The sequence below is a fragment of the Hyperolius riggenbachi genome, chromosome 4 (assembly GCF_040937935.1).
Source record: "Hyperolius riggenbachi isolate aHypRig1 chromosome 4, aHypRig1.pri, whole genome shotgun sequence".
In the NCBI taxonomy this organism is placed as follows: domain Eukaryota; kingdom Metazoa; phylum Chordata; class Amphibia; order Anura; family Hyperoliidae; genus Hyperolius; species Hyperolius riggenbachi.
In genome coordinates this window covers 102,563,603-102,591,401 of record NC_090649.1, presented here as the reverse complement: position 1 = coordinate 102,591,401, position 27,799 = coordinate 102,563,603, and the positions used below count along the sequence as shown (strand labels likewise).

Genomic DNA, 27,799 nt, shown 5'->3' with positions numbered 1-27,799 from the left:
ATACAGACCGTGAAAGCGGGGCCTCACAATCCTTCTGACTTTTTGGGTTTTAAGCAGGAGGTGTCAGAAAAGTTACTACAGGGACAACTGGCTTGTGGCGGCCAAGCGTTCATAGCGAGGTCGCTTTTTGATCCTTTGATGCCTGAACATCACAAGGTGCCCACTAAGGTGTAATTTACCTAAATCGATTTCCCCCATTTCTGTCATTGCTCCAGTCTGCTGCATTATGCCCTGAATGTAGTTTGTAGTTCCAAGCATATTCCAGTTGGAAGTATCGACCGGGATGGGGGAATGGGGACTAGTGCAGTGGGAGGGAGGTGGACACTGAATTTGGTAAGTGATAGTGATGGTTAATTCACTCAGAAGCCCCCTGTATGTCTTTTAAAGGGACTCCGAGCAGTGCAGAAACTATGAAAAGATGCACATCATTTTAAAGCTCTCTTTCTCCTCTTTCCAATGATATATAAGCCGCCACCCTACGCCTTTTAGTTTTCGCTATTTTCGCGATTGAAATTGCTGCGGCCGCAATTTCGATCGCGAAAATAGAGAAAACTAAAAGGCGTAGGGCAACGATTTAGGTGTCGACAGAAAGAGGAGAAAGAGAGCTTTAAAATGATATCCATCTTTCCATAGTTATATTGTATTACACAGGGCGACTTTTTGTCAAAGTCAGCAGCTGCATTCAGCAGAATGGAGCTGCTGACACTGGGGAAAGTGTCGTCCTGTGTAATACAATATAACTATGGCTTGATGGATATCATTTTAAAGCTCTCTTTCTCCTCTTTCTGACGACACCTAAATCGTTGCCCTACACCTTTTAGTTTTCTCTGTTTTCGCGATCGAAATCGCGGCCGCGGCAATTTCAATCGCGAAAATAGCAAAAACTAAAAGCGTAGGGTGGTGGTTTATATATCATTGGAAAGAGGAGAAAGAGCGCTTTAAAATGATATGCATCTTTCCATAGTTTCTGCACTGCTCGGAGTCCCTTTAAATCCCTTTAGGTTTCTTTTAACTTTTTAAATCTTTATCAGTTAATAAAGGCTAAAAGATTACAGACAAAGTTGTGTGATGGAGATAGATATGCCAATTAATTTTATACAGAATGTAATTTTGACCTAAAGGTTGGAAGTTAATTAGACTTGTAGCTCTCTGGCTGTGTACCCTGACCTCATGTATAAAAGTTGCACTTTTTGAACCTTCTACAGTTATGTTTTTGAGCCACAAAGATAATGTTAAATATTGTTAGCATTGGAATTTGAGTTATTGAAATTCAGAAACCCGAATCCACCTGTCATCACACTTCAGCACCCAAAAATGTGCACAGGGTCAAGGGATTTCTTTCCACTTTACGTTGCGCTTTGGGTTTCCAAATTTCAAGAACAAATTCAAACACCAACACTATTGTATAAGCCCCATTTTCAGCATCCTTTTTAAAAGCATTTAATATAACATTATAATAAATTAAGTATGCATAAAATACACAAATGCATAAAAAATGTTTTATTTAAAAATGTGGTATTTTTTGTAAAATAAAAAAGGAAATTCTGTGTGCACAAATTCATAAATCATACCTGCTCTCACAAAGTCAGTATGAATCATTCCTCCTCAGTCACATGAGGGTGTAGCACAGCATGGCGAGTGCCATGAATGGCCAGACTATTGTGTAAACAGATTAGCTATCCTGCACAGCTGAAACCAGAGTGGCCATGAATGCTGGCTTGGCTGAAAGGTATTGAGATTCATAAATGCTGTCACCCTACTCATGTGACCCGAAAGAGAGGTGTTGTGAGAAATGGAAGCATTGGCTATCACCATCACCCCTTTCATTGTATCCAGCTCTGTTACAAGGCTAAAGTGTACCCCAGCTGCTAATCTGCAAGCAGGGAGTGAGAATATTTGAGGAATGGGACTTCACTGAGACAAACTGAAGGTATTTGCATGTTGTTCTCTAAAGACTAATTAGCTACATATTTTTTATTTTTCTCTGTGAATTCCCATTCCTCAAATAATACTATTTTCTGCCTGTAGACTTCTACAGGCAGGAAGTAGGAATATCTAAGGAATTACATTTCAGACAGTCAAAAAAAAGGTGTGATATTAATCATGTTTTAAAGGAGAATATACAAATACATTTATTAGAAAAAAATACATCCAGAGTTTAGATACACTTAAAATCTCTTAGTTAATAACAGAGTTTTCAAAGCATGAAAACATGAATAAGTGAGTGGATTACACATCCATATATCTGCAATATTCTTTCCTTGCTTTATATCGTGACTTCTAAACTGGTAACTACGCTCTAATATATATATTTATCTTTGTAACAGACTGTCCTTTGTTACACGGAGGCTGGAGTTCTGTAGCCTAACCATTCATTTCAGATCATTTGCACCAATGAAGACATTTCTCGCTGGCTGCTAGACCGTATAGAGGTAAATCTTCAACGTATACCCAATTATTGCCATAATCAATAGTTATCTATAAAGCTGAAATGGAAGTAATGGTTAGGTTTCCACGTTACAGTAAGATGCAAGTTATCATTGTAATGGGTCTGACCTATCACTTAGCATTGATTGGAACAAATCACACTGCTGAAATATAGGGCTATGAAAACAAGTGAATGTGTGCAGAAAGAAAGGAGAGTAGGTGTGGACAATTAATCATTATGGGCTCTAATGAAGTGCTCCCCATTCCTGGCTGATGACCCATCATTACAGGAACATTATCGCAAATGGCTACCTTCTAGATATACTCTGCCTGTAACCATGCTCACTCAGCCAAAGGTAAGGCGTAACTCCGCACTGGAATATTCTCTTGTCCTGTATAGGTACTACTACTCACTGCCAGAACTTGTTCTTATCTGTGTCTAGCTCTAAACCCCTAGATTAGCTAATGTCACATAAATTACCTTTTAAGTACCTGATTAGCAAACCCTTCACTAAACTCTTTCTGCAATACAGACTTTCAGAGCTGCAAGCCATAGTCTATTCAGACAGCGCTGTCTAACCCCTGCTGCTGTAGTTTGAACAGTATAATGATGCAGAACCAAGCCACACCCTTTTAGTCATGCCCACATAGGGCTTGATTCAAAAAGCGGTGCTAACTGTTAGCACGCCTGTGAAAAGCCCCTTAGCATGCCTAAAAGAGCTTTTCGCGCGCTAAACCTTTATGCGCATAGTACACCTTTATGCGCAAAAAGGTTTACGTGCATAAAGTTTTGCGCTCATAACTTTGCGCGCAATTTCTTAGAACTTTGTGCATGCTATTTACTTAGCACCCTAGTTAGCACGCCCAAAGCCTTTAGGCATGCTAAGTAGGTTAGCACCTCTTTGTGAATCGAGCCTATAGTCTGTAATGTGAGCTCTTTGACACTGAAGCTCGACTTTTCATGAAAATTGCAACATATTGTCACGTGGTATGTGTTTTTTTTGGTCATTTAGTATGACCGCACTGTAATGTACTGCAATGTGCATGCAGTGCGTCGGGATCACATGCACAATATCACATTTGTGCATGTGTTTAATGTGAAAGAGTCCTTAGGTCCTATTCACTGAGGCAACTGCAGGCAGCGCATCGGCTAGGCCCTTGCTTGGCACGGGCAGTTAAGAGGTGCCCATCATATAGAGTCACATCTGTGCGCAGCCACAATCTTACTTTTCCTTTTTTACGTGCAAAAACTAAATTCAGATTTTTGAAGCAACACATATTTCTTTTGGCCTTCTGCTTTTTTCAAATCAGATCACGTTGCTTTTTTTCCCCCCAAGATACGTTTTAAACATTTTACTTTTTTCGAGGCTTTTTACTGTTTTTCTCCCTGATTTCTCTTACTGAAACTGTTAGGGGTAAACACATAGAATTTTTTTAAACACTTTGCTAAGAGAAATAAAAATGATTCCAAGTGACATAGGCCTCAATTCACTAAGCTTATCTCTTGTCTTTAATAACTTTTCTAGAGTTGTTACCATGGTGATAAGGCATGTAGTATTCAGGAAACAATTTACCTCAGGCAAACCTAAAGTTAACTCTTCTGTCTTTAAGTTAACTCTTCAATCCTTAAAATAACTCCAGAGTTAAAGACAGGCTGTTCATTAACTGCGTGTGAAAATAACTACAGAGGAGGTAAATTAACTACAGAGAAGTTAAATTAACTACAGAAGAGGTAACGTAAGGAATGAAGAGATAAAATAACTCTCTTACTGTGTAGAGGTAAGTTTTCTCTTGCCTTATTATCTCCAGCATGATCTTAGTGAATTGAGGCCATTATGTTGTTTTTTAGTTAGTGACCATTGGGCTGATCCATTTCATGAATTATCTATCCTTATTTGTTTTTTCTCTCCTCATCTGTCTTAACCCATGATTTATTACTCCTCATCTGTCTCAGGCCATGATTTATCTCTCCTTATCTTACGTAATGCTGTGCACATTAGTAACGCACATTACTGCAGCAGCGCTGGTGTTACTCTAGTAGCGCAGGTTGCCCTCATAGCGTAATTCGAGGGAAAACTGCTGATGTTATTAACGGTAATACTGTCCTGGGCTGCCTGCACACTGCAATGCCACTTTGTGCATCAACCCCCTATGCTGATTACCTTATGCTGTCCTTGCAGTTATAAGTAAAAAAATAAGTAAGGTGAGAAAATTCAAGAGAAAAGCTGGGTGAATAAACTCAAACATTGAACTGCAGTCAAAATAAAGTTACCTCTTCTAGAATCTAGATAACACAATTGACTTCAGTTCAACATGTGCACACTGCTGCTAAAAGAGCCTCACCAATAACATGTGCAGCAGGAATACAAGTATTTAAGTACAGAAAAGTACAGAAAAAGAAAATAGAAAACTGCACAATGTTTAACAGTACTCCATATTATAAACAATATATTGTACTATTTAACTTGGTCAGTTTTCTAGTTTCTGTTTCAGTGGTTCAGTTTCAGCATGTGTCAAAAGTGGCACCGGGGCAAATTCATTAAAGTTCGGTAAAATTGCATTACCTAGGTACCGGTAGCATTGTTAGAGTAACGTGCATCACGCAAGGAGCTACACTGGAGCTATCAATCTTAGCATGGAGGAGTGGTTACAGTTAAACAGTAACTGGTGCCGTCAAAGTTGAACAGGTCCAAAATGGCACCTGTATATCTAGGTACAAAAAACCCTACACATGTTCCTTAAGGCAAATCATGCTTCATCTATATCAACTCTAAAATGATAAAATTGCTTGGATTTAAAAAAAGAAAGAAAGAAAGAAAACAAACAAATACAGCGCATCTATACTAAAAGAAAAACAAATCCAGTCGCTCTCCCACTAAGTTAACAAAAACTTCTGTCCATAAATATAATTAATAACAGATACAATGGTTGATTGCATTTTCAGTTGCAAAGCTTTCTCTCATTCAGCAGTAGTACAGTGAAAGTATGCATCCATATCCAGCATTAGCCATAAGGTGACCATTAACGGTACAATTTTTTCTTCAGAATCGATCTTTCACCGTGATTTGAACAATCAGAACTAATCGGAAGGCAATTATCGATTATTTCCATTAACTGAACTATTTAAGAAGGTTTTACATTCTGATTCGTTCATAAAATCCAATCAACCAACGGATCATTTTACATCGATTTGCACAACACACGGCAAAGTTTTCTATACAATTCCATCATAAAATTTGCATCAAAACTCTGAAGGAAAAAATTTACTGTTAATGGGCACCTTAAACCTAATACGAAAACATGCAAGACCAAAGCATGCTGGGAGATTGATACTGCTGGTCTATTTCTTGATCACAGTATTACTTTGCAAGCAAGACACTCCCTTTCCTCAATTTTATGAAATGTAATCAGGCTGGGAATTGTGCTGTAAAGCCAAGTGGACACATCACCATATGGCTGATAGTAGTAATATTAATATAGTGTGGTACCGCTTTAAGAAATGCTAAAATTCTGCTGTCTGTGTCTGGAAGGCATATATATGCAGGATATGGAGTAATTACCCTGTTGCAGAGGTCTTGAGGTTTGGTAGAGAGGTTCTGAGGCATCTCCCTGCAGCGAGTCGATAGGTTCAGGATCGCGGTCGCAGCCATGTGTGCAGCCTCCATGTCATGAGAATAATCGAAGCTGCTTTTGCTACACGTACTGCTGGCGCTACTGCCTCCGCCACAACTCATATTGCTACTGCTGCTGCTGGGGGCATAACTGCTCGTTGTGCTGCTTGTCGGGCTCGAGTTCTTACAGTAACGTTTAGCTGCAGAGAGAAAAGTGCATTAATCAATAATTTCAAGACAGCAGGAATTCTCTATAGAGCTTTCCCATAGACCTGCTACAATAGGAACTTCTGTTCTCATATATATCGTGTTCTATAGGACTGCGGTACTGCAGAAATTCTACTGAGAGATGGTAAAAAATGAGGTGGATGAGGAAAACACCCTTTCAGTCTTGGATACAGACCGGGAAATATGTAGACTAAGGCTTCGTACACACAGGCATTGGGTCCTGCTTTACATCTGGTATGGATGGCTTCATTCTTGAGATATCTCAGGAGAATGAGAGCTGCTAACATACACTCATACCAGCATTCATGTTAGCACAACACAATACACAGCTAATTACCAAGTCCTCCTCCCACCTGCTCTACCATGGTGGGGTCTCTTTCATCATATTCCATTTTTCAGTTATAATATAGGATTGAGCATGCAGAATAAGAGGTGGGAAGTCTCCTTCTGCAGCAGAGCAGCATTTGAGAATCGGGTGACAGGGCCAGAAAGACCAGTAGGCAGATATCAAGGCCAGAGAGTCCAGAAAGATATACTGGGCCCATTCCAATTCACTTTTTCTCCTAGGTGATATTTCAAATTTCATCAATAAAATGCCTTTTAAGTCACAGGCTAGCAAGAAAATACTCGAACTACTAACAATTTTGATACGTTTTCACATACTTTTTGGTACTTTTTCAGTTGCAAGGCACTGAAAAGTTATTGTAAAGAGAAGATAAAAAAATATCTCCTAGGAGTAAACTTAGGAAAAAAAAGTCAATTGCATATGGGCCAGTGTGTAGAAGCAAAGTAGTTGAGAGAATACTTGTTTCATGGGCCAAATATTCTTATAGTGCAGCAAGGCATTTTCCCCTTTCAGCGCTCCTCCCATTCATTTGGCCATAATTTTATCACTGCTTATCACACCTAGGATATACAGTATATATGTGTGTGTGTGTGTGTATTTTTTTCACCACAAATTAAGCTTTTTTGTGGGCAATACTTAATTTCAGTAATTTTTTTTAATGCATTTTATAGGGAGAAACAAGGAACAAAAATTCATTTTTTCAATTATATCCCCTATAGTTTTAAAATAAACAATGCTACTGAAAATGAAACCTACATATTGTATTTATATTTTTATTTGTTTTGGGCTCTTTTTTGTACCTTATTAATAATTACAAGCCCATATTTGCTAAAATAACAGTAATATACCCTCAATTACATACATATTAAAAAAGCTCAGACCCTTAGGCCCCTTTTACACTTAATCAGTTGCTCTCAGTTATAACTGAAAGAAAACTGATTTTCAAAGTAATGCCCATGTTTTCCTATGGCACAGTTCACACTTGACGCTTTTTAACTGAATTCTTCTTCCCAATGCACTGCTATGGAAAATACGCTTACCAACGCGCACAATTGCATACTAACACACACTAACGCATACCAACTGATTACGTGTAAACGGGGCTTGAGTTAACTGTTTATGTTTGTTTTTTGTTTTTTTAACTGTCACCTTATTTTTTTTAGCAAGTGTTTATGTTTGGTAACTAAGGGGGAGGGGGGTTAATTATTACATTTCTTTATTTATTTTTTTACTTTACTTTTACTTGGGAGGGAGGCAACTAGGTGGCACTATACAATAATCTGGAAGTTTCCATGAAGTGTTTGAATGTTTTTTGTAACTACTTTTTTTACTTTCACTTTTATGAATGAACATAACTCATGATTTGAGGCATGTTTATTTATAGCACTTCGATTGGCTCAGGGGACACATATCACAACAACACTGGATGCATATATGCATCCAGAATGATTAACTGCAACTCAAATTGGACATATATCACCTTTCAGTTTGAGTTAAGAGGTTAAAATAACTTTAAGCACTCTGCAACTGAAAAAGTACCAAAAAGTTGAGGGAATATACAATCAAAATGATTTTGTCTTTTCTTGCTTGCTGGTGGCTTAAAGGGTATTTTATCGTTAAGGAGTGAAAATATAACCTAAGAGAAAACTTAGGAGACAAAATGAATTGCATATGGGCCCATGTGTCTGAATGAAGAGGTGGCTCTATATGGTTCACAGGAAGCAGGTGGTGTGCAGTGTAACGACCTCATCACTGCTAACAAGGTAGATAGGTCTAAAACCTGTACAGATACCTGCACAGCTGCAGGAACACCTCTGAACCAAGGATGTTTAAACTTGAGAAGCTCAGCTCCCAAGCAAGACTTATATTCACACTAATCCATATGATTGCTTTCAGAATTGACCATGTTAAGTCTTTAGCTGGGTTTTGAAGATGTTCTTCAAGCAATGTTGGAATTTAGAATAGAATCTTACGAAATAACATGCACTTGCATTACTTTCACAAACATTTGATTTACTTTGATTAATCCAACTAAACATGAATGCAACTGCAAACTAGAAGCAGAAACATCTTACAAACATCTTCTTCAGTCTTTCAGCAAGAATGGCTATGTACCCTAACCCTAGAAGTTCACCAAAGTTCTTTGCTTACAGTTCCCACTTACATCAATCAAGCAGTGATTACCAAGCAATAAGACATACAATAGACATACATTAATGATATGCCATGGGCAGATAACTTACCATCATATCCCTTTGGAGAGATATCCCTAGACTGTACCTTGGGAGCAATCGCCCTCTTCCCGTATGCATGGTTGTCATAGTTGTTATATTCAAATGTAGTCTTTGAATATTTCTCTAGTTCCTTGGCCAGGTTGGAGCGAGGTGTGGTTGTTGATACATTATTTCTGTAACCATACTGAGGAATTTCTAATTGCTTTACAAAACACATGGGCCTAGACAAAAAAAAGGTATTAGATGAAATTATTGAAAATCAGAGCAATCAGTTACTCCACAAATATGGCTGCTAAAGTCAAAGTTAAGGTGACTGCATAGGAATCTGTATTATTTACTTTCACCGGAACCTGAAGTGAAAGATGTATGGATGCTGCCACATTTTAAACTAACACCAGTTGCCTGACAGTCCTGTTGACCTTTCTGCCATCTTGTTGATCATCTGCCACAAATACTTGTAGTCATAGACCCAGAACAAGCATGCATATCAGATGTTTCTGACTGAGGTCTGGACAGGATTAGCTGCATGCTTATTTCTAGTGTTATTCAGACACTAATACAGCCAGAGTTCAGCAGGACTGTCAATATCTGGAATTGTTTAAAAGAAAATAAATATGGCAGCCACCATATTCCTCTCACTTCAGATGTGCTTTAAACTAAACCCTGAGTTTGTGTATTTTATCACCCATTTATGTTGTCTAGGTGCCCTTAAAGTGTAGCTAACGGCGTACTGTTTACAATGTAAACCCATTTAGAGGATAGGACACTCATACCTTGGAGAGAGGACACGCTTAACAGTGAAAACACCTATACTTACTTGTACTGATTAGAAGAAAAAAAGTCTCCTAACATTCACTGACTCATGGAGGAAATTGAATTCAGCCAAACAAGGCCTCTAGAGTAAATTAAAGAGAATCTGTACAGTCAAAATCTTACATAAATAAACGTACCAGCCTGTTTGTTGTCTTCTCCTAGCCCCCTAGTTGACATTTTCGCTGCTCCCCACTGCTTTCTTGGTGATAAAATCACTGTTTTATTCATTGTTTTTTGTAAACAATGAAGATGGCCGCCAAACAGGAAATACATCATCAGAGCAGGTGCCTGTTTGCAGAGGCTTGTCTCAAACGTGATTTGATTGCTGGAATGTTACACCACTTGTTACCTTAGCTGCTTGTCTGAGCTCTGAACTGATCTTTCTGCACTCACAGCTGTTCCCAAGGTCACAGCTCCTGAGTCCTGAGCCTGCAAATGCTGGCTGTGAGCAGAGACCTTGTCTGACTCATAAACACAGCACACACACAGAGCCTGCAGGGGGCGTGGTGGAGGTGTGTATAACTTCTCCCTATCACAGCAGAGCAGTGCATTCCTCTCTGCCTCGACAAGGATTGACTAAGGAAAGAAGATTAGATTTATTACAGAGACAGTGCAACTAGAAAAGGCTGCAGCAAGCCAGACCACATTAGAACAGGTGTAGGAAGTTATAGGATAGAAGAAATAAGGCTGAAAATGTTGTTACAGAGTCTCTTTAAGGACTCTGAATCATTAACCAGTTGATATTTTGTGCTCATTTTCACAACAAAGATGAATACTGGAAAACCCTTGATTTCATGCTGCTGCTGCAGTGGAAGTGCCTTGCACTTTGGCTCTGCCACTTCCGCCCATGCGATGGCATTCCAAACTGGAACAGTTTTGAAGTCTAAGTTATTTACAGATTGGAAATCCTGAAACATACTGCTACATGCTGTGTATAGTGATGCTCCCAGACAGTCTTATCATGCGCTATATATTTGTGGGTAGGTTCATTCCCAGTTTAAAAACAGAGAAAAAAGATATGATAAAACGAAAACTTAGTAAGTGTGGACTAATGACATGTCACATTCATCAAGAGAGATAAAGGCAGAACAATTTTCCCCACCTTAAAACACGATCAGATGCTTGGTTGGATTTTGATACATCACAACTTTGATGTTTTTCTTGCGCTTTCGCTAGTTTCTCTGCTGCAGCAATAGGGCATCCTGATAGGCTGCAAAGGAAAACAGTTTGATTAAACAAGGCCCAAAATGAACTTCAGAGCAAATGACACCTTTCAAGCAATCACTTTAGACCTTGTACAACTTTAACTACTTCCCACCAGCCCATAGGTGGCGGAAAGTGGGCGCACGCATGCATGTTGAACTTGCACTCCCCACAGCAGCCACTGCAGCTGCAGCCCGATCCTCTGTCCTGCAGAACAGATAATTTTAAAACTTCTACTTTGCACTAAACATTGCAACACATTGACATTTTAAAACCTCTGTTTTGCAGGAAGAGGTTAAATAATACAATATTAAAGGGTGTGCATATTGGCCCAGTTCACACTTGCGTTGAAGTGGCAAATGGATCCATGAAAACGGATCTGATCATCGGTCGATCGGTTCTGTTCCGATGCTTCCATTCCATTTCTCTACATCCCCCAAAGTGTATTTTTCTATTTAGAATAGTCCGTTTCTTCACTAGTGTGAAGAAACATTCCGTTTTCTCTTTGCCCCCTATGCAGCGCTTCAGCTTCCGTTTCCATTCCGCTGGGCTCAGCAGTCTGGAAAAATTAGTACAGCAGGAAACTTGCAGTTCATTCACCGGATCGTGCAGAATGGATCCATTTGAACGGATGGATGTGAACGGATCTATAGGTTAAAACTGAATCTATTTCCATCCATCACGATCCGTTCCTTTCCAATCCGGGAACAGACCTTTTTTTTTACTGTAATGTGAACCGGGACTTAATGTGTTTGCTTTATTTGCTATTCTATTTTTACATTTTTTTTTTATAAGTTTTATTTTGAACAGATATCTGAGTCTGATAGTTAGTCTGGTAGGCTGTGTAAGCAAAACATTTAACCACTTAAAGTGAATGTTTACCGGTAAAAAAAAGAAAAAGTCAGATACTCACCTAAGGAGAGGGAAGGCTCGGTCCTAATGAGCCTTCCCTCTCCTCTCCCGGTGCCCGGTCCCGCGCAGGATCCCCCGTGGCAGTATTCGACCAGTTCGGTCAAATATTGCCACTTCTGCATGCCGAAGGGAGCTTTCGGAAGCCTTCGGGAGCACTCGGGCTCCCGATGACGCGGCCGCTCCATACTATGCATGCGCGAGCGCCCTCTATGACGCGCTCGCGCGTACGTAGTATGGAGCGGCCCGTCTTCGGAAGCCCGAGTGCTCCCAAAGACCTCCGAAGTCCCTGCGGCGGCGGACGCGAGCGGGGGAGCCAGCGCAGCACCGAGGGCACTGGGAGAGGAGAGGGAAGGCTCATTAGGACCGAGCCTTCCCTCTCCTTAGGTGAGTATCTGACTTTTTCTTTTTTTAAACGGTACCCATTGGCTTTAAGCCTATCTGGATGAACACTCTGAACCTGATAGGCTGCACACACTCTCCGCCGGCCATTAGCCCAGCGATCAATGAATGGGATTATAGATCCCATTCATTGATCGAAGCCCCCCGCAGAAAAACCTACAGGCTCTTATCAGAGTTTAAAAAAGTTTCTCTTCCTTCTAATGCTCCCTGGAAGCGTTCTCGTACACTTCCAGGACTTTTTGACATGTGACCATCTTGTGGCCAAATAGTAAAAACTACACCCACATCCATTTTTTATATAAATAAATACATTTTTTTACATTTAAAATTAGCTGTTTACCTCCCACACCAAAAATTACCCAAAAGAAAATTTTAATACAAAAAAATACAAAAAAAAATAGTTACCTAAGGGTCTGAAATATTAAATATGCATGTCAAAGGAGTATATTAATATATTTTTTTTACATTATGGGCTTGTAAAAAGTGATGGATGCAAATTGAAAAAATGCTCCTTTATTTCCAAATACAATATTGGTGCCATACATTGTGATAGGGACATAATTTAAATGGTGTAATAAGCGGGACAAATGGGCAAATAAAATACATGGGTTTTAATCACAATAGCATGTATGATTTTTTTTCCATTTCTTTCTTAATATTCCTGTTAAATGGATTTAGAATAAATTAATTCTTAGCAAAATGCATCACCAAAAGAAAGCCTAATTAGTGGCGGAAAAAACAAGATATAGATCAATTCATTGTGATGAGTAGTGATAAAGTTATTGGCAAATGAATGGGAGGTGAAATTTGCTCAGATGTAAAAAATAAACAACACTGTGGGCTTAAGTAATTAAAGGAAAACATTTTCTCATGCATGTGTTATGCAATTTTGGTGCACTTGCGAAATCCTATTCAGTTGCACTAAATGGGATGCAAACACAGTAGCACAAAAAAAAAAAAAAAAAAAAACACGTGTTAGCACTAGTACATCAGTAAAATGAAACCACTTAACATTCACATTAAGGAATGCTTGTAAGGAATATAAAAATTGGAAGAATCTTTCACTCTTCTATCGTTGTCATAAATCAAAAATTATATTAAACTCATATTAAACATAGAAAATTGAATTGCGAAAGTTTCCAAACTCTACTCTACTTTTTTTTTCTATTTTTCTTAGCTTTTTTCTTTGCTCCTTTCTTCTATGTACACAGATCAATTGTATGCTTTAACCACTTCAGCCTTCAGTCGTTTTCACTTTATGCATCCGAGCAATGTTCACCTTCCATTCATTAGCCTATAACTTTATCACTACTTATCACAATGAACTGATCTATATCTTGTTTTTTCCACCACCAATTAGGCTTTCTTTGGGTGGTACATTTTGCTAAGAGCCACTTTACCGTAAATGCTTGGAAGAACAAAGAGAAATCGAGAGCCCAATATGGTGTAGTATTGTTAAGTTGGTTGTAGTTAAAAGCAAAAATATTTAGATATACTCACAAGCATGGGTTACCCATTGGCAACCACTTCAAGTGCAGGTGGGGAGTATTAGAACCTGACCCCACTCAGGTTTTTAAGATGTCGCTCTCTGTAGATAGGAAACGGGGTAGCACCCCTCCACCGAGGGTGGACTCAAGATTTCAGCAAGGCTTGGTGTACAGAGGCGCCAGAGTAGAATAAAAACGTTTAAAAACCGTCTAAAAGAGGGGGATGTTCAGGTGGACTTACCTCCCTCAAATATATAAAACTCAATTGAGTCACAATATATCAATACAAAAATATTTTATTGAACTCCACTTAGTGCAACGCGTTTCGCAGGTGTGGTCCTGCTTCATCAGGCAAACAGGAGTATAACTCAATGGGTCTAGATACAGTCTAGACGGTCTAGAGAGGCGCTCACTTCTGTATCTAGACCCATTGAGTTATACTCCTGTTTGCCTAATGAAGCAGGACCACACCTGCGAAACGCGTTGCACTAAGTGGAGTTCAATAAAATATTTTTGTATTGATATATTGTGACTCAATTGAGTTTTATATATTTGAGGGAGGTAAGTCCACCTGAACATCCCCCTCTTTTAGACGGTTTTTAAACGTTTTTATTCTACTCTGGCGCCTCTGTACACCAAGCCTTGCTGAAAACTTTACCGTAAATGCATTTTAACACGAAGAATAAGAAAAAAACTGAAAAAATTCATGATTTGTCAGGTTTCGTCCATTATAGTTTCAAAATAATACATGCCTCCATAATTAAAACTCACGTATTGTATTTGCCCATTTGTCCCGGTTATTACATCATTTAAATTATGTCCCTATCACAATGTATGGCGACAATATTTTGTTTGGAAATAAAAGTGCATTTTTTCCATTTCGCATTCATCACTATTTACAAGCTTATAATTAAAAAAAAAAAAAAGAGAAATATTTCATCTTTACATTGATATTTAAAAAGTTTAGACCCTTAGGTAAATATTTACATGTTTTTTTTATTGTAATGTTGTTTTTTTGTTGTTTTTTATTAAACATTTTATTTGGGTACTTTTGGGAGGGTGGGATGTAAACAGTCATTTTTTTAATGTAAATATGTGTTGATTTTGTTTTTTTTTTTTACATTTAGTTGTAGTTTTTGGCCACAAGATGGCAGCCATGAGTTTATTTACATGACGTCACTCTAAGCGTAACATGTACGCTTAGAGCGACGTAGGGGAATGTAGGAGTCAGAAAAAGCGAAGCTTCCGAGAGAAGCTGTCGCTTTTTCTGCGGAGGAGAAGAATCAGTGATCGGGCACCATAGCTCGATTAATTGATTCCTGGGCTAACGATCCGTGGCTGGGAGCGCGCGTGCACGTGCGGGAGGGCACATGGCCTCCTGGACATAGCTAGTTCGTCCAGGAGGCGAAAGTGGTTAAACCCAAATATGCTTTTGACATAAGGAAGACTGAGAAAGTGCTGTTGAAACTTTTAATCCATTGTTCTATGTGAACAATGACACTGATGAAAATTAATTAAACATTTTATATAGACTCAAATATACCAGGTGCGACCAATGCATAGAAACACTAGTCATTAGTCAAGAAGCAAATGGGGCTTATTTAGTGTCAAGCAACATGCAAATACATTCAAATATTATCAGTAAATTGTACAACAATTAATTGAGTATAGCACTTTTTTTTTAAGGACCAGTATTCTTAGAGACACCTAGTTTAATCAATATATGTCTCTGGTGGGGTATGATAAACCGTAGAGGGTTGCTTACAAATGAAGGCCTTTTCCTACAAAAATGATTTTAGATGAACATTAAAGAGACACTGAAGTGAAAAAAAAAATTATGATATAATGATTTGTATGTGTAGTACAGCTAAGAAATAAAACATTACAGCAGAGACATAAGTCTAATATTGTTTCCAGTACAGGAAGAGTTAAGAAACTCCAGTTATTATCTATGCATACAAGTCATTGAGCTTCATGACTTTCAAAGTCGCAGAGAGCTCTGTCTTCTAAAGCTTGTTATCTCAACTGTCAGTCATTGTAATTTATTTTTCTCTCCAGAGGACAGGTCAATAGTTTACAAGACTGCTCTGTAAAAACATTCAGAATGCTGAGTAGTGTGTAAACTGCAAATATCAGAGAATGATGCAATGTTATAAAAAAAAAAAAAAAATACTATATAACTTAAAATAAAAATCTGAGAATATTTTCTTTGCTACTAATCTTCTAGTAACCCGTACTACACAACCAATTCATTATATCTTTTTTTTTCGCTTCAGTGTCTCTTTAAATGTAATAAATATTAGCCTAGCATATAATATAAATAGAGCTACTTAAATAGATAAACAAACATTGTTGTCAATGTTACAGAAGGTATCTCTAAGCATGTAGACAATGCTGATTTTATTTATGAAAAAAGCCAGAACCCACTCCAATGTATGTCTATATATAATAGTATCTATATAAACATTTTAGGTGTATCTATAAAAAAATACTTATAATTCTGTAATCTTTATACAAAAAAAATGTTCAAAATCCAGTTCATTTTATTTTCCTGCTGAATTCTGAAAATAAAAGGCATATTATGTCTCAGAAATGTATATATATATATATATTTATAATTAGGCAAAGGGCAACAGTGCACAGAATATATAAAAGTATTATGTTCTTATGCCAAGAAAATTCCTAGATCACACTTTTTTCTGATCATGTTATGCGACAAAGTGAAACTTTTTTTTAGTAGTTGAAGAAAGCACAGTAAGCAGCAGCTGTCATCTGTGTTATTCTGGTGGGACAGACAAAAATGCTGCAGTAGTAAAAGTGTCCATCTGTAACAGTTCCAGAGATGCTGTGCCTACCTTCTGTGAGAGTTCCTGTTGCTGTTTACATGGCCTCTCCCGGTGCAACCTGGTGTAGGGCACTTTAGAACATTTTCATGCATGGCGAGAACTTGGCAGAGGGGAAAAAAAGGAAAGAATCAGAGAAATCTCACTATAAAAGGAATATATTAAAATTTCATGCTGCAGAAGAGATTCTAATTTCTCCACTCAGTGCTTTATTTCTCTTATTAGTTAGGAAATTAAGATAATTATTTCACAGTTGGTACCTATTTTGCCTACTTAATATGTATGTTTATAGAGAAAACTTATTTATAGCTATTGGGTATTAAATGTCCTTTACTCTCTTATTTAGAGGTAATTTCAAGATATCCAAATTGTATGTTTGACATTTTATGTTAGCTTTTAGCATGTTTTTCTATTTTGTATTTTTGTGCTACATTTTGTCTAGCCCAGGGATCTCAAACTCGCGGCCCGCGGGCCATTTGCGGCCCTCGATACAATATTTTGTGGCCCTCACCGGCAAAAGCTTCCTTATAGTTTGCTTCTGTGCTCCCAAGTAATCCGCCGCATCCCCGATGCTAAACGAGGGCTGCAGAGCCCCCAAATCGCCTGGGGGGCAATCCGCCGGCATTTCCTGGAAGGGGCAGAGCTTTCAGCTTCAGCTCTGACCCTCCTGACGTCAATCGCCGCATGTATCGCCGCCTCTCCCCGCCCCTCTCTGTGAAGGAAGAGTGAGAGGGGCGGGCAGAGGCGGCGATGCGCAGCGATTGTGAAATTCCTTATGCGGCCCAGCCTCATCCTGACTTTGCCTCCTGCGGCCCCCAGGTAAATTGAGTTTGAGACCCCTGGTCTAGCCAGAGAACCAGATTTCTCAGGTTGTGGTTTAGGTAAAAGCCCGGGTATAAACATTTGTCATTGACCATCATGGTGTTTATCTTGCAACATTGTAAAGAGGGCAAGGGTGGTAGTTGTAGCATAAAACATGTAACAGTGCTCAAGTGACTCAATAAAAATAACCAATATGATGGTCCCACCAGTAGCAGGCTACTCCTTCTTCTTGCCTTGTTTTGGCTACACATAGGCATGTGCTTGTGTAATTGTTTCCCTAGTGATAACCACATAGAACTAGAAGACATTTCTGTAAAAGGCACAGTATTTTTAAAATAATTTTGGGCACAAACTTTAATTTTTTTCTCATGCCCCTTTGACTTCAATGTATATTTCCCCCCAAAAAATCTGTTTTAAAAGAAAAACGTTTTAATTATTTCGACATCGCAATCCGCGCACCATTGCTTATTGTTACATCACTATTTTGTGTATCATTGTTTAATGCTGTAATGTCCTTGTGTAACATTATTTACTGTTGCAATGTCTCCCCTATCTATATTTTAGAACTCTATAAAGTTTATTAGTAATAATATTTTAAAATAAGAGGAGACAAAGAAATCAGTTAGGTAAACCTTATAACTGCGGCTCAAGGCTGCCCTTGGACATCAGGTACCATCTGTAATTGTTCTGCTGAAGGGTTGACAATGTAGATGATGATACCATAAACTCCAATCCTCCATATAAAGAGAATGGCATATGTGCTTATCTTATTTATTTTTACTATCATTAACTCAAGAGCCTATAGGATGTATATATTTTTTCTGTTGGCTTCCTACCCCCTGTAAATAAGTATAGCTGTCTTCCATGGAAAAATTTGTAACCATTCCTGAATTAAAACAGCTATATACCATTAAAAATGGTAAAGAACTCCATCTGCCATAAATGTGATTATTAAAGGGGTACTACAGCGAAAAACTGTAAAATTTAAAATATGTGCAAACATATACAAATAAGAAGTACATTGTTCCAGAGTAAAATGAGCCATAAATGACTTTTCTCCTATGTTGCTGTCACTTACAGTATGTAGTAGAAATCTGACAGAAGTAACAGGTTTTGGACTAGCCCATCTCTTTATAGGGGATTCTCAGGGATATATTTATTTTCAAAATCACTTAGTGAATTGCAGTTGCTCTGACCAACTGCCAAAAAACTGTGTAGGTAGCAGGGAGCTGGCCAGCATCATTATTTAAATCCTTTTTCGGGAATATCTTTATAAAGAATAAAAGCCTTGCTGAGAATCCCCTATGAAGAGATGGACTAGTCCAAAACCTGTCACTTCTGTCAGATTTCTACTAGCTACTGTAAGTGACAGCAACATAGGAGAAAAGTAATTTATGGCTCATTTTACTCTGGAAAAAATGTACTTCTTATTTGTAGTTATAGTTATACCTGATAAAATGTAAGCAATGTATTTTTAGGTAAAAATGTTACCGTGTTTAAAACTAGGAATGGAAATTAGATGCTTAATTACTTCACTGCATAGTTATCATAAAAAATGTCATAGAAACTATATAAAAAAGCATCTGAATTCATTTTTTTTGTTTATCTTGTACGGCTGGATGTAAGACAAAAACTGGGTGCTTTGGGATAAAACAATCTTAGGCACATGAGAAAAATATTTTGATATCAAGCAAGTTAATAACAGTACAAAACATGATAACAACTGCTAATTGTGTAGGAATATCTTAAAGCACAATTCCAAGAAATGATTTTGTTATAGTTCTGAATCATATGGATAGAAATGTGTGAGAGTTATTATTGTTATCTGTGTCTTCCTGGTTGATATTTTCCCTCATTTCCTGGACCTGTGACCTCTATGTAGCTTTAAGTCTTATATGTAAAACATGGTAGTCCCAGGGCCAGGAAATGAAGTATGTAGACTCTGCAATGCAGTGAGATTTTACAACTTTCGGTCTGGAGAGAAAATGATGCAACCTCTCACAGATAGGGACACCGTACAGCAATACAAACCAAGATGAGGTTCTAATAGTATAATAAACTATCCAAAACTACAAGATTTTTTTCTGGAATTGGTTTTTAGATATGTACAGAATATGTATTAATACAGTGAGTACACCTGTACACATCTATCTGAATTAAATTCTTCAAAGGTGATGGACATAGATATACTCTATGGCACTTGGCTATGAAGACTACAAGAGAACAAGAGATGATTTGGGTCTGTGGGTAGGTGGTTCAGTATCTCAGAAGCAAAAAAATATAGTCGGTATCATAATTTCTGTACAGACTTCCTGCATGGACTCCGCATGGGAACTGCAGGAGGAAGAAGATGGATTTCTGATCAACATGATTTTCTTTTGTTCATTAATGAGAATTCACCACCCTACACATGGCCAACCTTTTGCTGCCTAACAGCCATTTGAACCTTTGTAGTAAAAGTGTGTCCACTGGTGAAATTTTCCCACATTCCACCACTTACTTTCTGGAGGTACCCTGTCTTTGTGCGGGCAACCTGATAAACTCCGATGGTGAGGATATAAACCAGTCACGTGACCTGTTCCATCACAGCCAGGGGTGGGACATTTGCTTTCTTTCTTTTCTGTTCGTGAAAGATCTAGATGGAAAAAACAATGTTTGATTTTCAGAATGATTGAAACATTGATTAAGAATGCCCTACATTTTCATAGAGTGTTTTTATATTAAATGTTTTTATTGATTGTTAATTCTGATCGAATAAACTTTCTAATGTAAGCCTTTGGAAGGGCCCTCTCTCCTTGTGTATCATACTTGATTTTGCACTCTACCCAGAATAATGTGAACTTGTATTATTGGGACTACCATTCCATTGCATGATCTGCATTGTATAATTACCTGTATTGTGTTGTTGTATCCTATTGGTTATTACCTGTATTGTTGTATCTATTACCTATTACCTGTGTTGTCAGTCACCCCTGGTAGTGCTATTTAAATCCAATAAATAATAATAATAATGGTGGTGTATGGTGGCCTTTACAAAACCACAGTGATCCGGGAGAAAGGTTTATGTCCTTTCAAATAACACAAGTGACATTTGAAAGGCAATATATATTGTTTTTGTTTTTTCTGGAGTTCTACTTTAAAGGAACACTATAACGGAAAAATGTAAAATATATGTAAACACGTACAAATAAGAAGTACGTTTATTTCAGAGTAAAATGAGCCATAAATTACTTTTCTCCTAAATTGCTGTCACAGTAGGTAGTAGAAATCTTAGAGAACCGATAGGTTTTAGACTAGTCCATCTCTTCATTGGAATTACTCAGCGTTTTCTTTATTTTTGAAAGCACTTTGTAAATGTCAGTTGCCTTGTCCAGTTATCAAAATAGTATGCAGTGAGCAGGGAGGCTGGCCAGCATCTTTGTAATGATCTTTTTCAGGGTGTGTCTTTATAAAGACTAAAGGCCATGCTGAGAATCCCCCATGAAGAGATGGGGTGATGTACTAGCCCCAAACTTGTCAGTTACATCAGATTTCTGTTACCTACTGTAAGTGACAGCAGCTTAGGAGAAAAGTCATTTATGGTTCATTTTACTTTAAAATAAACGTACTTCTTATTTGTATGTGTTTACATATATTTTGAATTTTAAATATTTTTGCGATAGTGGTCCTTTAAGAAACTTTCTTTGGCGTTTGAGAAATACTATTCTAATTAATAACGCCTCTCCATGACTTCATATGAAATCATTGACCAGCAAGCAGTTGGAACAATCTGTATTCATCTCAGACAGAGCGCAGTAATTCAGACGTGTGAGTGGGAAGTGGTTCATTACAATGCATGGCTCCCCTGCCGGCTCGGGAGCCTGGTCTCATCAGTCTTGTGGATAATAAAAACAGAAGCGTTACATTTCACAGTTCCTTTCAGGCTGCACTCCCTTTACTTACTGGGGCACAGACTTCGCTAAATCTAAATTTGCCTCCCAAAATCTCAGTGCCACCTGCACTGAGAGCATCTAATTACAGCAGCATCTCCTTTTCCACCCATTAAGATAAGCATATTCTGGCGCACTACACAGAAAAGACCTTACTATGATTTCAAAGTACTTATTGTGCCAGACATTAAAGTGCACTGATTGGGCTGTGTTAAAATCTACCTGAAGCGCAAACTATATGAAATACGAAATACTTACCTCCGTAGTGGGAAGCCTAAGGATAGCCAGAGAGTTCTTGATCCTTTTACACCCAGCCGTCCCAGAGCTGGGTTCCTCTGAACATATTAGTCTAATATGTCTCTCGTAGCTACGCTCCCTCCTGTGCATGTGTAGTAGAATGGAGAATGGCTCATATGCAGGTAAATACTCTATTCTCCTCCTTCTTGACCTTTCAGCAGCTTTTGACACAGTAGATCATCCCCTACTCCTCCAGTCCCTCCACTCCATGGGCATTCACGATCTTGCCCTGTCCTGGCTTTCATCCTACCTCTCCAACCGCTCCTTCACGACCGCCTTCAATGAGTCCTCATCCACCCCCAACCACCTCTCAGTGGGAGCCCCACAAGGTTCGGTCCTTGGCCCCCTACTGTTCACCCTATACACATCCTCCATTGGCAAGGTTATCTCCTTCATGGGTTTTAACTATCATCTGTATGCAGATGACACCCAGATCTACCTCCACACCCCTGACATATCCACCACTACCATGGACAAGGTCTCCTCCTGTCTATCAGCCATCTCCTCCTGGATGTCCGCTAGGTTCCTGAAACTAAACCTAGACAAAACGGAATTTATGATCTTCCCACCCCGGACATCCATAAACCTCCCAGATGTGCATGTCACTGTTAACCACACTACCATTCACCCTACCTCTCAAGCCCGCTGTCTGGGTGTCACCCTGGACTCCGCACTCTCCTTCACTCCCCACATCCAAAACCTCACAAAGTCCTGCAACTTCCACCTTCGTAACATCTGTAAGATTCGCCCTTTCCTGACCTCTGCCACTACCAAACTCCTCATCCATGCCCTCATAATTTCCCGCCTTGACTACTGCAATGCCCTGCTGTCTGGTCTCCCTATGACCCGAACAGCCCCACTGCAGTCCATCATGAATGCAGCAGCCAGAATTATCCACTGCTCCCATCGCTCCACCATGGCGGATCCCCTCCTTGAATCCCTCCACTGGCTTCCTATCCAGTCCAGAATCAGATTCAAGATACTGTGTCTGACCTACAAATCTGTCCACAAAACCTGTCCAACCTACATTTCCAATCTTACTCAGAGGTACACACCTAGCCGCTCACTCCGCTCTTCCAATGAACTTCGCCTAACCGCCCCCCGCATCACCCAGTCCCATGCACGCCTCCAGGACTTCTCAAGAGCTGCTCCAACACTATGGAACTCTCTACCTCCACCCATTAGGGCAGCCCCCTCCTTCAACATCTTCAAGAAAGCCCTCAAAACTCACCTTTTCACTCTGGCTTACTACCCCTCACAAGTGCTCTAAACCCACAGCTGAACTCTGGTCTCCTACCTCTCGTGTCCCTACCTCTCCCTTTAGATTGTAAGCCTTTGGGCAGGGTCCTCCTCCTTTTGTGTCCAACCTGATCATGCACCTCCATTACTGTGAACCCATGCTAGGCATCTGAGTGAACCTAACTTGCCTAATCTCTATGCTCCAGCCAGTGACTGACTAAGCATTACCTTGTACTCATACTGTGCTGCATGATCTGATCTTTCTTGTATTCAGGTATTGTCATTTTGCTGTATGTCACCCCTAAATATTGTATGTATCCCTATTTATTGTCCAGCGCTGCGTAATATGTTGGCGCTTTATAAATACAACAAATAAATAAATAAATAAATAAATAAATAAATATGCAATAGGGAAGAGTGACAGTGCACAAGATGGCTCCAGCCCCACCCACCACTGGTACCCACTGTGTACAGCACCCAGCGATCACCCACGCCCCCCCCCCCCCCCCCCCACACACACACACACACACATAAACAAACATACACATTACAGAAAAAAAAGTAAGTGCTGGGGGGGTTGATTGATAAAATCTTTTGGAAAGGGTCAACAAAGTAATTATCCAAACACTTTGTTCTGATTTTAACTCTTTTATTTACTGTTTTAGTATGTTGTTTCTATTACTCCCTCTTGTTTATAGCGCCTTCTGTCAGTACTTACTTCATTATAATGGTCCCTATTAGGCCCCTCTTAATTATTGTCCATCCTCATTACTGCTTTCTTCAATGTTGTGCCCCCCATAAGTGCCTCCTTTATTGTCATGCCCTTCATTAGTACCCTCTATATTACTGAGCCCCATTGGTGTTTTCTTTATTACTATGCTCCTCAGAAAACAATCATAATGTAGCAGCATTTCACCGGCAAATAATCATAATGCGCCAGCGTCTCAACCGCGCGCCTCCCCGCACTGCGCTCCAGGCGACCGCATGGTCTGCCTGGTGCACCAGGCACCTTTGGGGGGGGGGGGGAGAGCATAAGATGGAAAAAGGGGCAGAGGAAAAGAGAAAAGGGGGAGAAACAGACAGCATAAGATGTAAAAGGGAGCAGAGGGAAAGAGAAAGGGTGAGAGGCAGCATAAGATGGAAAAGGAGGGGGACAGAGAAACAGAGAGGGGGAGAGAGACAGCATAAGATGGAAGAGGGGGACAGAGGAACAGAGGGGGAGGGAGGGAGAGACAGCATAAGATGGAAGAGGGGGCAGAGGGAAAGAAAAGAGGGGGGAGAGAGACAGCATAAGATGGAAGAGGGGGACAGAGGAACAGAGGGGGAGGGAGGGAGAGACAGCATAAGATGGAAGAGGGGGCAGAGGGAAAGGGGGAGACAGCATAAGAGGGAAGAGGGGGGCAGAGGAACAGAGAGGGGGAGGTAGTGACAGCATAAGATGGAATGGAGGGGGGGGGGAGAGTACTAAAACACAGCAGGTTACAGCCTAGCCCGCTTTCACATGAACTTCTCCAATCAAAACAGCAGGGCACATTCTTGCAGCTGCTATCACAATAGTAAACAGTGGTCTGCACACAGGACAGGATATGTTCATGTTTGTCAGGCTGCCTGCATACCTTCTCTTCTGTCCGTGCATGCAGCCCATCTCCCAAGCAGGAGCAAAAACCACCGTCACTCCTCCTGGCTCCGGGACTGTGTTGAGCTCTTGTGCAGGGCGGGGCTACTACACGGAAACTTCGCATTCTTATGTGTCCACTCTCACTGTGATTGTGTCTGCCCCCTGGCTGGTTCACGCGAGTGTCTGTGCAGCCAGTGACAGGGGGAGTGTCATACTGTCACGGGGGCATACGTTGGCTGGCCGCTGGCTCCTGCATTGATTGGCGGGGGCAGAGTTATAGGCTGGGCCACATGAGGTAAACACTTTACCCGTGTGGCTACTGAGATGTAGGGAGTTGGCTTTAGAGGAAAAGCCTGGTGGAAAAGAGCAGTATCGATTGCTCTATTGTCTGGGGAGGAGGGGGCATCTATGGAAGTGGAGGCACTGCTGCTGAGCACATGGAGGCAGCGTGTTGAGCCCTTGGTGCAGAGTCGGAAGCTTAAATAAAAAAAAAAAATACACAATCACTGTAGCAGCAGCGGGAGGTCGCCTCACATCGCCCTAGACAACCGCTTGTAGTGCCTGGTGGGAGAGGCGCCCCTGCTCCTCATTAGTACCTTCTTCAGTACTGTATCCCCATCAGTACTTACTTTATTGCTGTGCCCCTCACTGGTGCCCCCTTTATTTCAGAACCCTGCCTCTACCAATGCCTAACTCTTAACTATCCCTCTACTGATGCCTAATTCTTAACCCTTGTTGTACCGAATGCCTAGCCCTTAACCCTCCCTCTAACGATGCCTAACCCTTAGCCCTCCCTCTACCAATGCCTAACCCTTTACAAGCACCCCCTCCCCGTGGTGTCAACCACCTAACCTCCCCTCTAATGCTGGATACACACAGTGCATTCCCGCACTCAATGCGCCGCTCGATTCCCGTCAATTCGCATTGACTCAATTATTTCCGATTCACGTTTCGATGGATCGTAAGGTTGATTTGGCATACTTTGCATGTAAATCGACCTAACAATCATCGATATGCACTCGGAAATGCTCGGAAATAATAGCGCGGCTGGAAATCGAGCATGCGGGAACGTGTGTATCCAGCATAAGGATGCCTATTTAATCAAACAACTTAAATCTGCTGAAGTGATGATAAGAGCAACAAAGAAATGATAAGCTGAGAATAGAAAGCATGGCTAGCGTGGATAGGGATTAAAAAAAACTATTTACAGTTTAACAGCTGGCTGTGTCCCAGTGGTTGAGGGCAAGACAAAAAACTGAAATAAATACTACTCAAGTTTTTCTAGCACTTGTTTTCAAAAGTCTGCACAGTTTGCGATTGGTTTCAGAAAAACCTAGAGGTGTTCATCTTCGGGTATATCTGTGGTGTATGTCCAGAAACCTTATTGTGCAACCAAAGACTGCATGCCATGAGTGGGTAAACTTGCACCATTCAGAAAAACCTAGACTCCACCCATTTCTACCAAACCTTGAAAAAAGAGATTGGGCAGTAAACTCAGGTGGTATGGGGCACACTATAGAATGGGTAGTACACTTAGGTGCTATGGCACACACCAGCCATAGCTCAAAGCAAAGGATTGTGGGAAATGTGAAACATTACATACAAAATACAGGTGACAGCATTTTTATTTTTCTGTAGACTATATGAGCATATAATGCAGTAGGGGTAACTGGAATTCCAATTTAGCAGCATACAAAGGAGAAACAGTTGGCTGGATGCGATGAGGGAATAATAGACTTTCACAAATTTGCCTCTTTGTCCCAACTGCCCCCATGGCTACCCAGTTCAATTTAAAAGCCAAAGTCCAGGCAAAAACAAAACTTAAAATACAAAAAATGTACCTGTTGTTTACACTGTCAAGTACTCGTAGTGGGTAGGATGGAGGCGTCCAATGTATGTTCTATTAGGGTATTTTTAAATGCAAATAAAAAATTATATAATAAAAAAAGAGGTAATTGCTTAACTCTCCAGAAGATATAGACACCAGTTCAACTGGAAAAAAAAGTTTTTATTCAAAAAGCAATCTGACAATGCATTTCACGGGTTATGGCCCGCCTTCTCAGGTCAATACAAAATGCCTTGATAACCTAGGACAGGGGTGCCCACACTTTTTCAGCTCACAAGCTACTTTAAAATTTGCCAAGGCCAGGATATCTACCAACGTCTCAAATGCTAAGCACCCCCTCCTGTGTAGGTTAGCCAGGTATATGTGCCTGCAGCATAGGTTACGTGCCCTCAGTATAGGTTAGCCAGGTATATTGGCCCTCAGTATAGGTTAGCCACGTATATGGGCCCTCAGTATAGGTTAGCCAGGTATATGGGCCCTCAGTATAGATTAGCCAGGTATATGGGCCCTCAGTATAGGTTAGCCAAGTATATGGGCCCTCAGTGTAGGTTAGTCAGGTATATGTGCCGTCAGCATAGGTTAGCCAGGTATATGAACCCTCAGTGTAGATTAGCCAATTATATGGGCCCTCAGTGTAGGTTAGCCAGGTATATGGGCCCTCAGTGTAGGTTAGCCAGGTATATGGGCCCTCAGTGTAGGTTAGCCAGGTATATGGGCCCTCAGTGTAGGTTAGCCAATTATATGTGCCCTCAGTGTAGGTTAGCCAATTATATGTGCCCTCAGTGTAGGTTAGCCAGGTATATGGGCCCTCAGTGTAGGTTAGCCAGGTGTATTGGCCCTCAGTGTATGTTAGCCAGGTATATGAGCCCTCAGTGTAGGTTAGCCAAGTATATGGGCCCTCAGTGTAGGTTAGCCAGGTATATGGGCCCTCAGTGTAGGTTAGCCAGGTATATGTACCTGCAGCGTAGGTTAGCCAGGTCCTGTGGACTCCTGGAACTGGCAGGCAGGTCGCTGGCCAATAAGGATGCAGGGGAGAAGAGGCGGGGAGGAGAGACTCTGGCAGGCCAATAAGGATGCATGGGAGAAGAAGCGGTGAGGAGATAGGGAGGAGAGAGGTGGTGCGGCCGCTACGTCATGACTGGGGGCGGCGCCGGGCACGTTACAAGCACGCACGTTGCAGGCTGCCCGCTGCCGCCCGCCGCCGCCCCCAGCCATGACGTAGCGGCCACGCCGCCTCTCTCCTCCCTCTCTCCTCACCGCCTCTCCTCCGCTGCATCCTTATTGGCCAGCGCCGGCAGCTAAACATGATGAGCTGCTGGCCGCAACATTTAACGAGACGCGGCCGAGAGGCCACGATCTACCGAGAAGGCGGTCACGATCTACCGGTAGATCGCGATCGACCTATTGGGCATCCCTGGCATAGGGGATAGAGTATAGGCACCTCTAACCACCATTGGGTTTCCGGTTTCTCCCTACTTCTCACCTAGGTATTCTTGACCTTTACAAGAATTATTATTATTATTATTATTTTTTATTTATATAGCG

At 40.5% G+C, this 27,799-nt stretch overlaps 1 protein-coding gene across 19 annotated transcripts in view; it reads right to left on the bottom strand.

Annotated features, from left to right (window-relative positions):
- The window catches only part of MYT1L (myelin transcription factor 1 like), a 703,503-nt gene that overhangs the window by 86,508 nt on the left and 589,196 nt on the right, over positions 1–27,799 (bottom strand). For all 19 annotated transcript variants that reach the window (XM_068280353.1, XM_068280352.1, XM_068280366.1 and 16 more), the window contains 5 exons: positions 19,826–19,960; positions 16,516–16,606; positions 10,762–10,869; positions 8,856–9,067; positions 5,988–6,238 (listed from right to left, as the gene is read on the bottom strand). In XM_068280353.1, the coding sequence (XP_068136454.1) occupies positions 5,988–6,238; positions 8,856–9,067; positions 10,762–10,869; positions 16,516–16,606; positions 19,826–19,960 (797 nt within the window). The remainder of the gene's footprint in view (positions 1–5,987; positions 6,239–8,855; positions 9,068–10,761; positions 10,870–16,515; positions 16,607–19,825; positions 19,961–27,799) is intronic.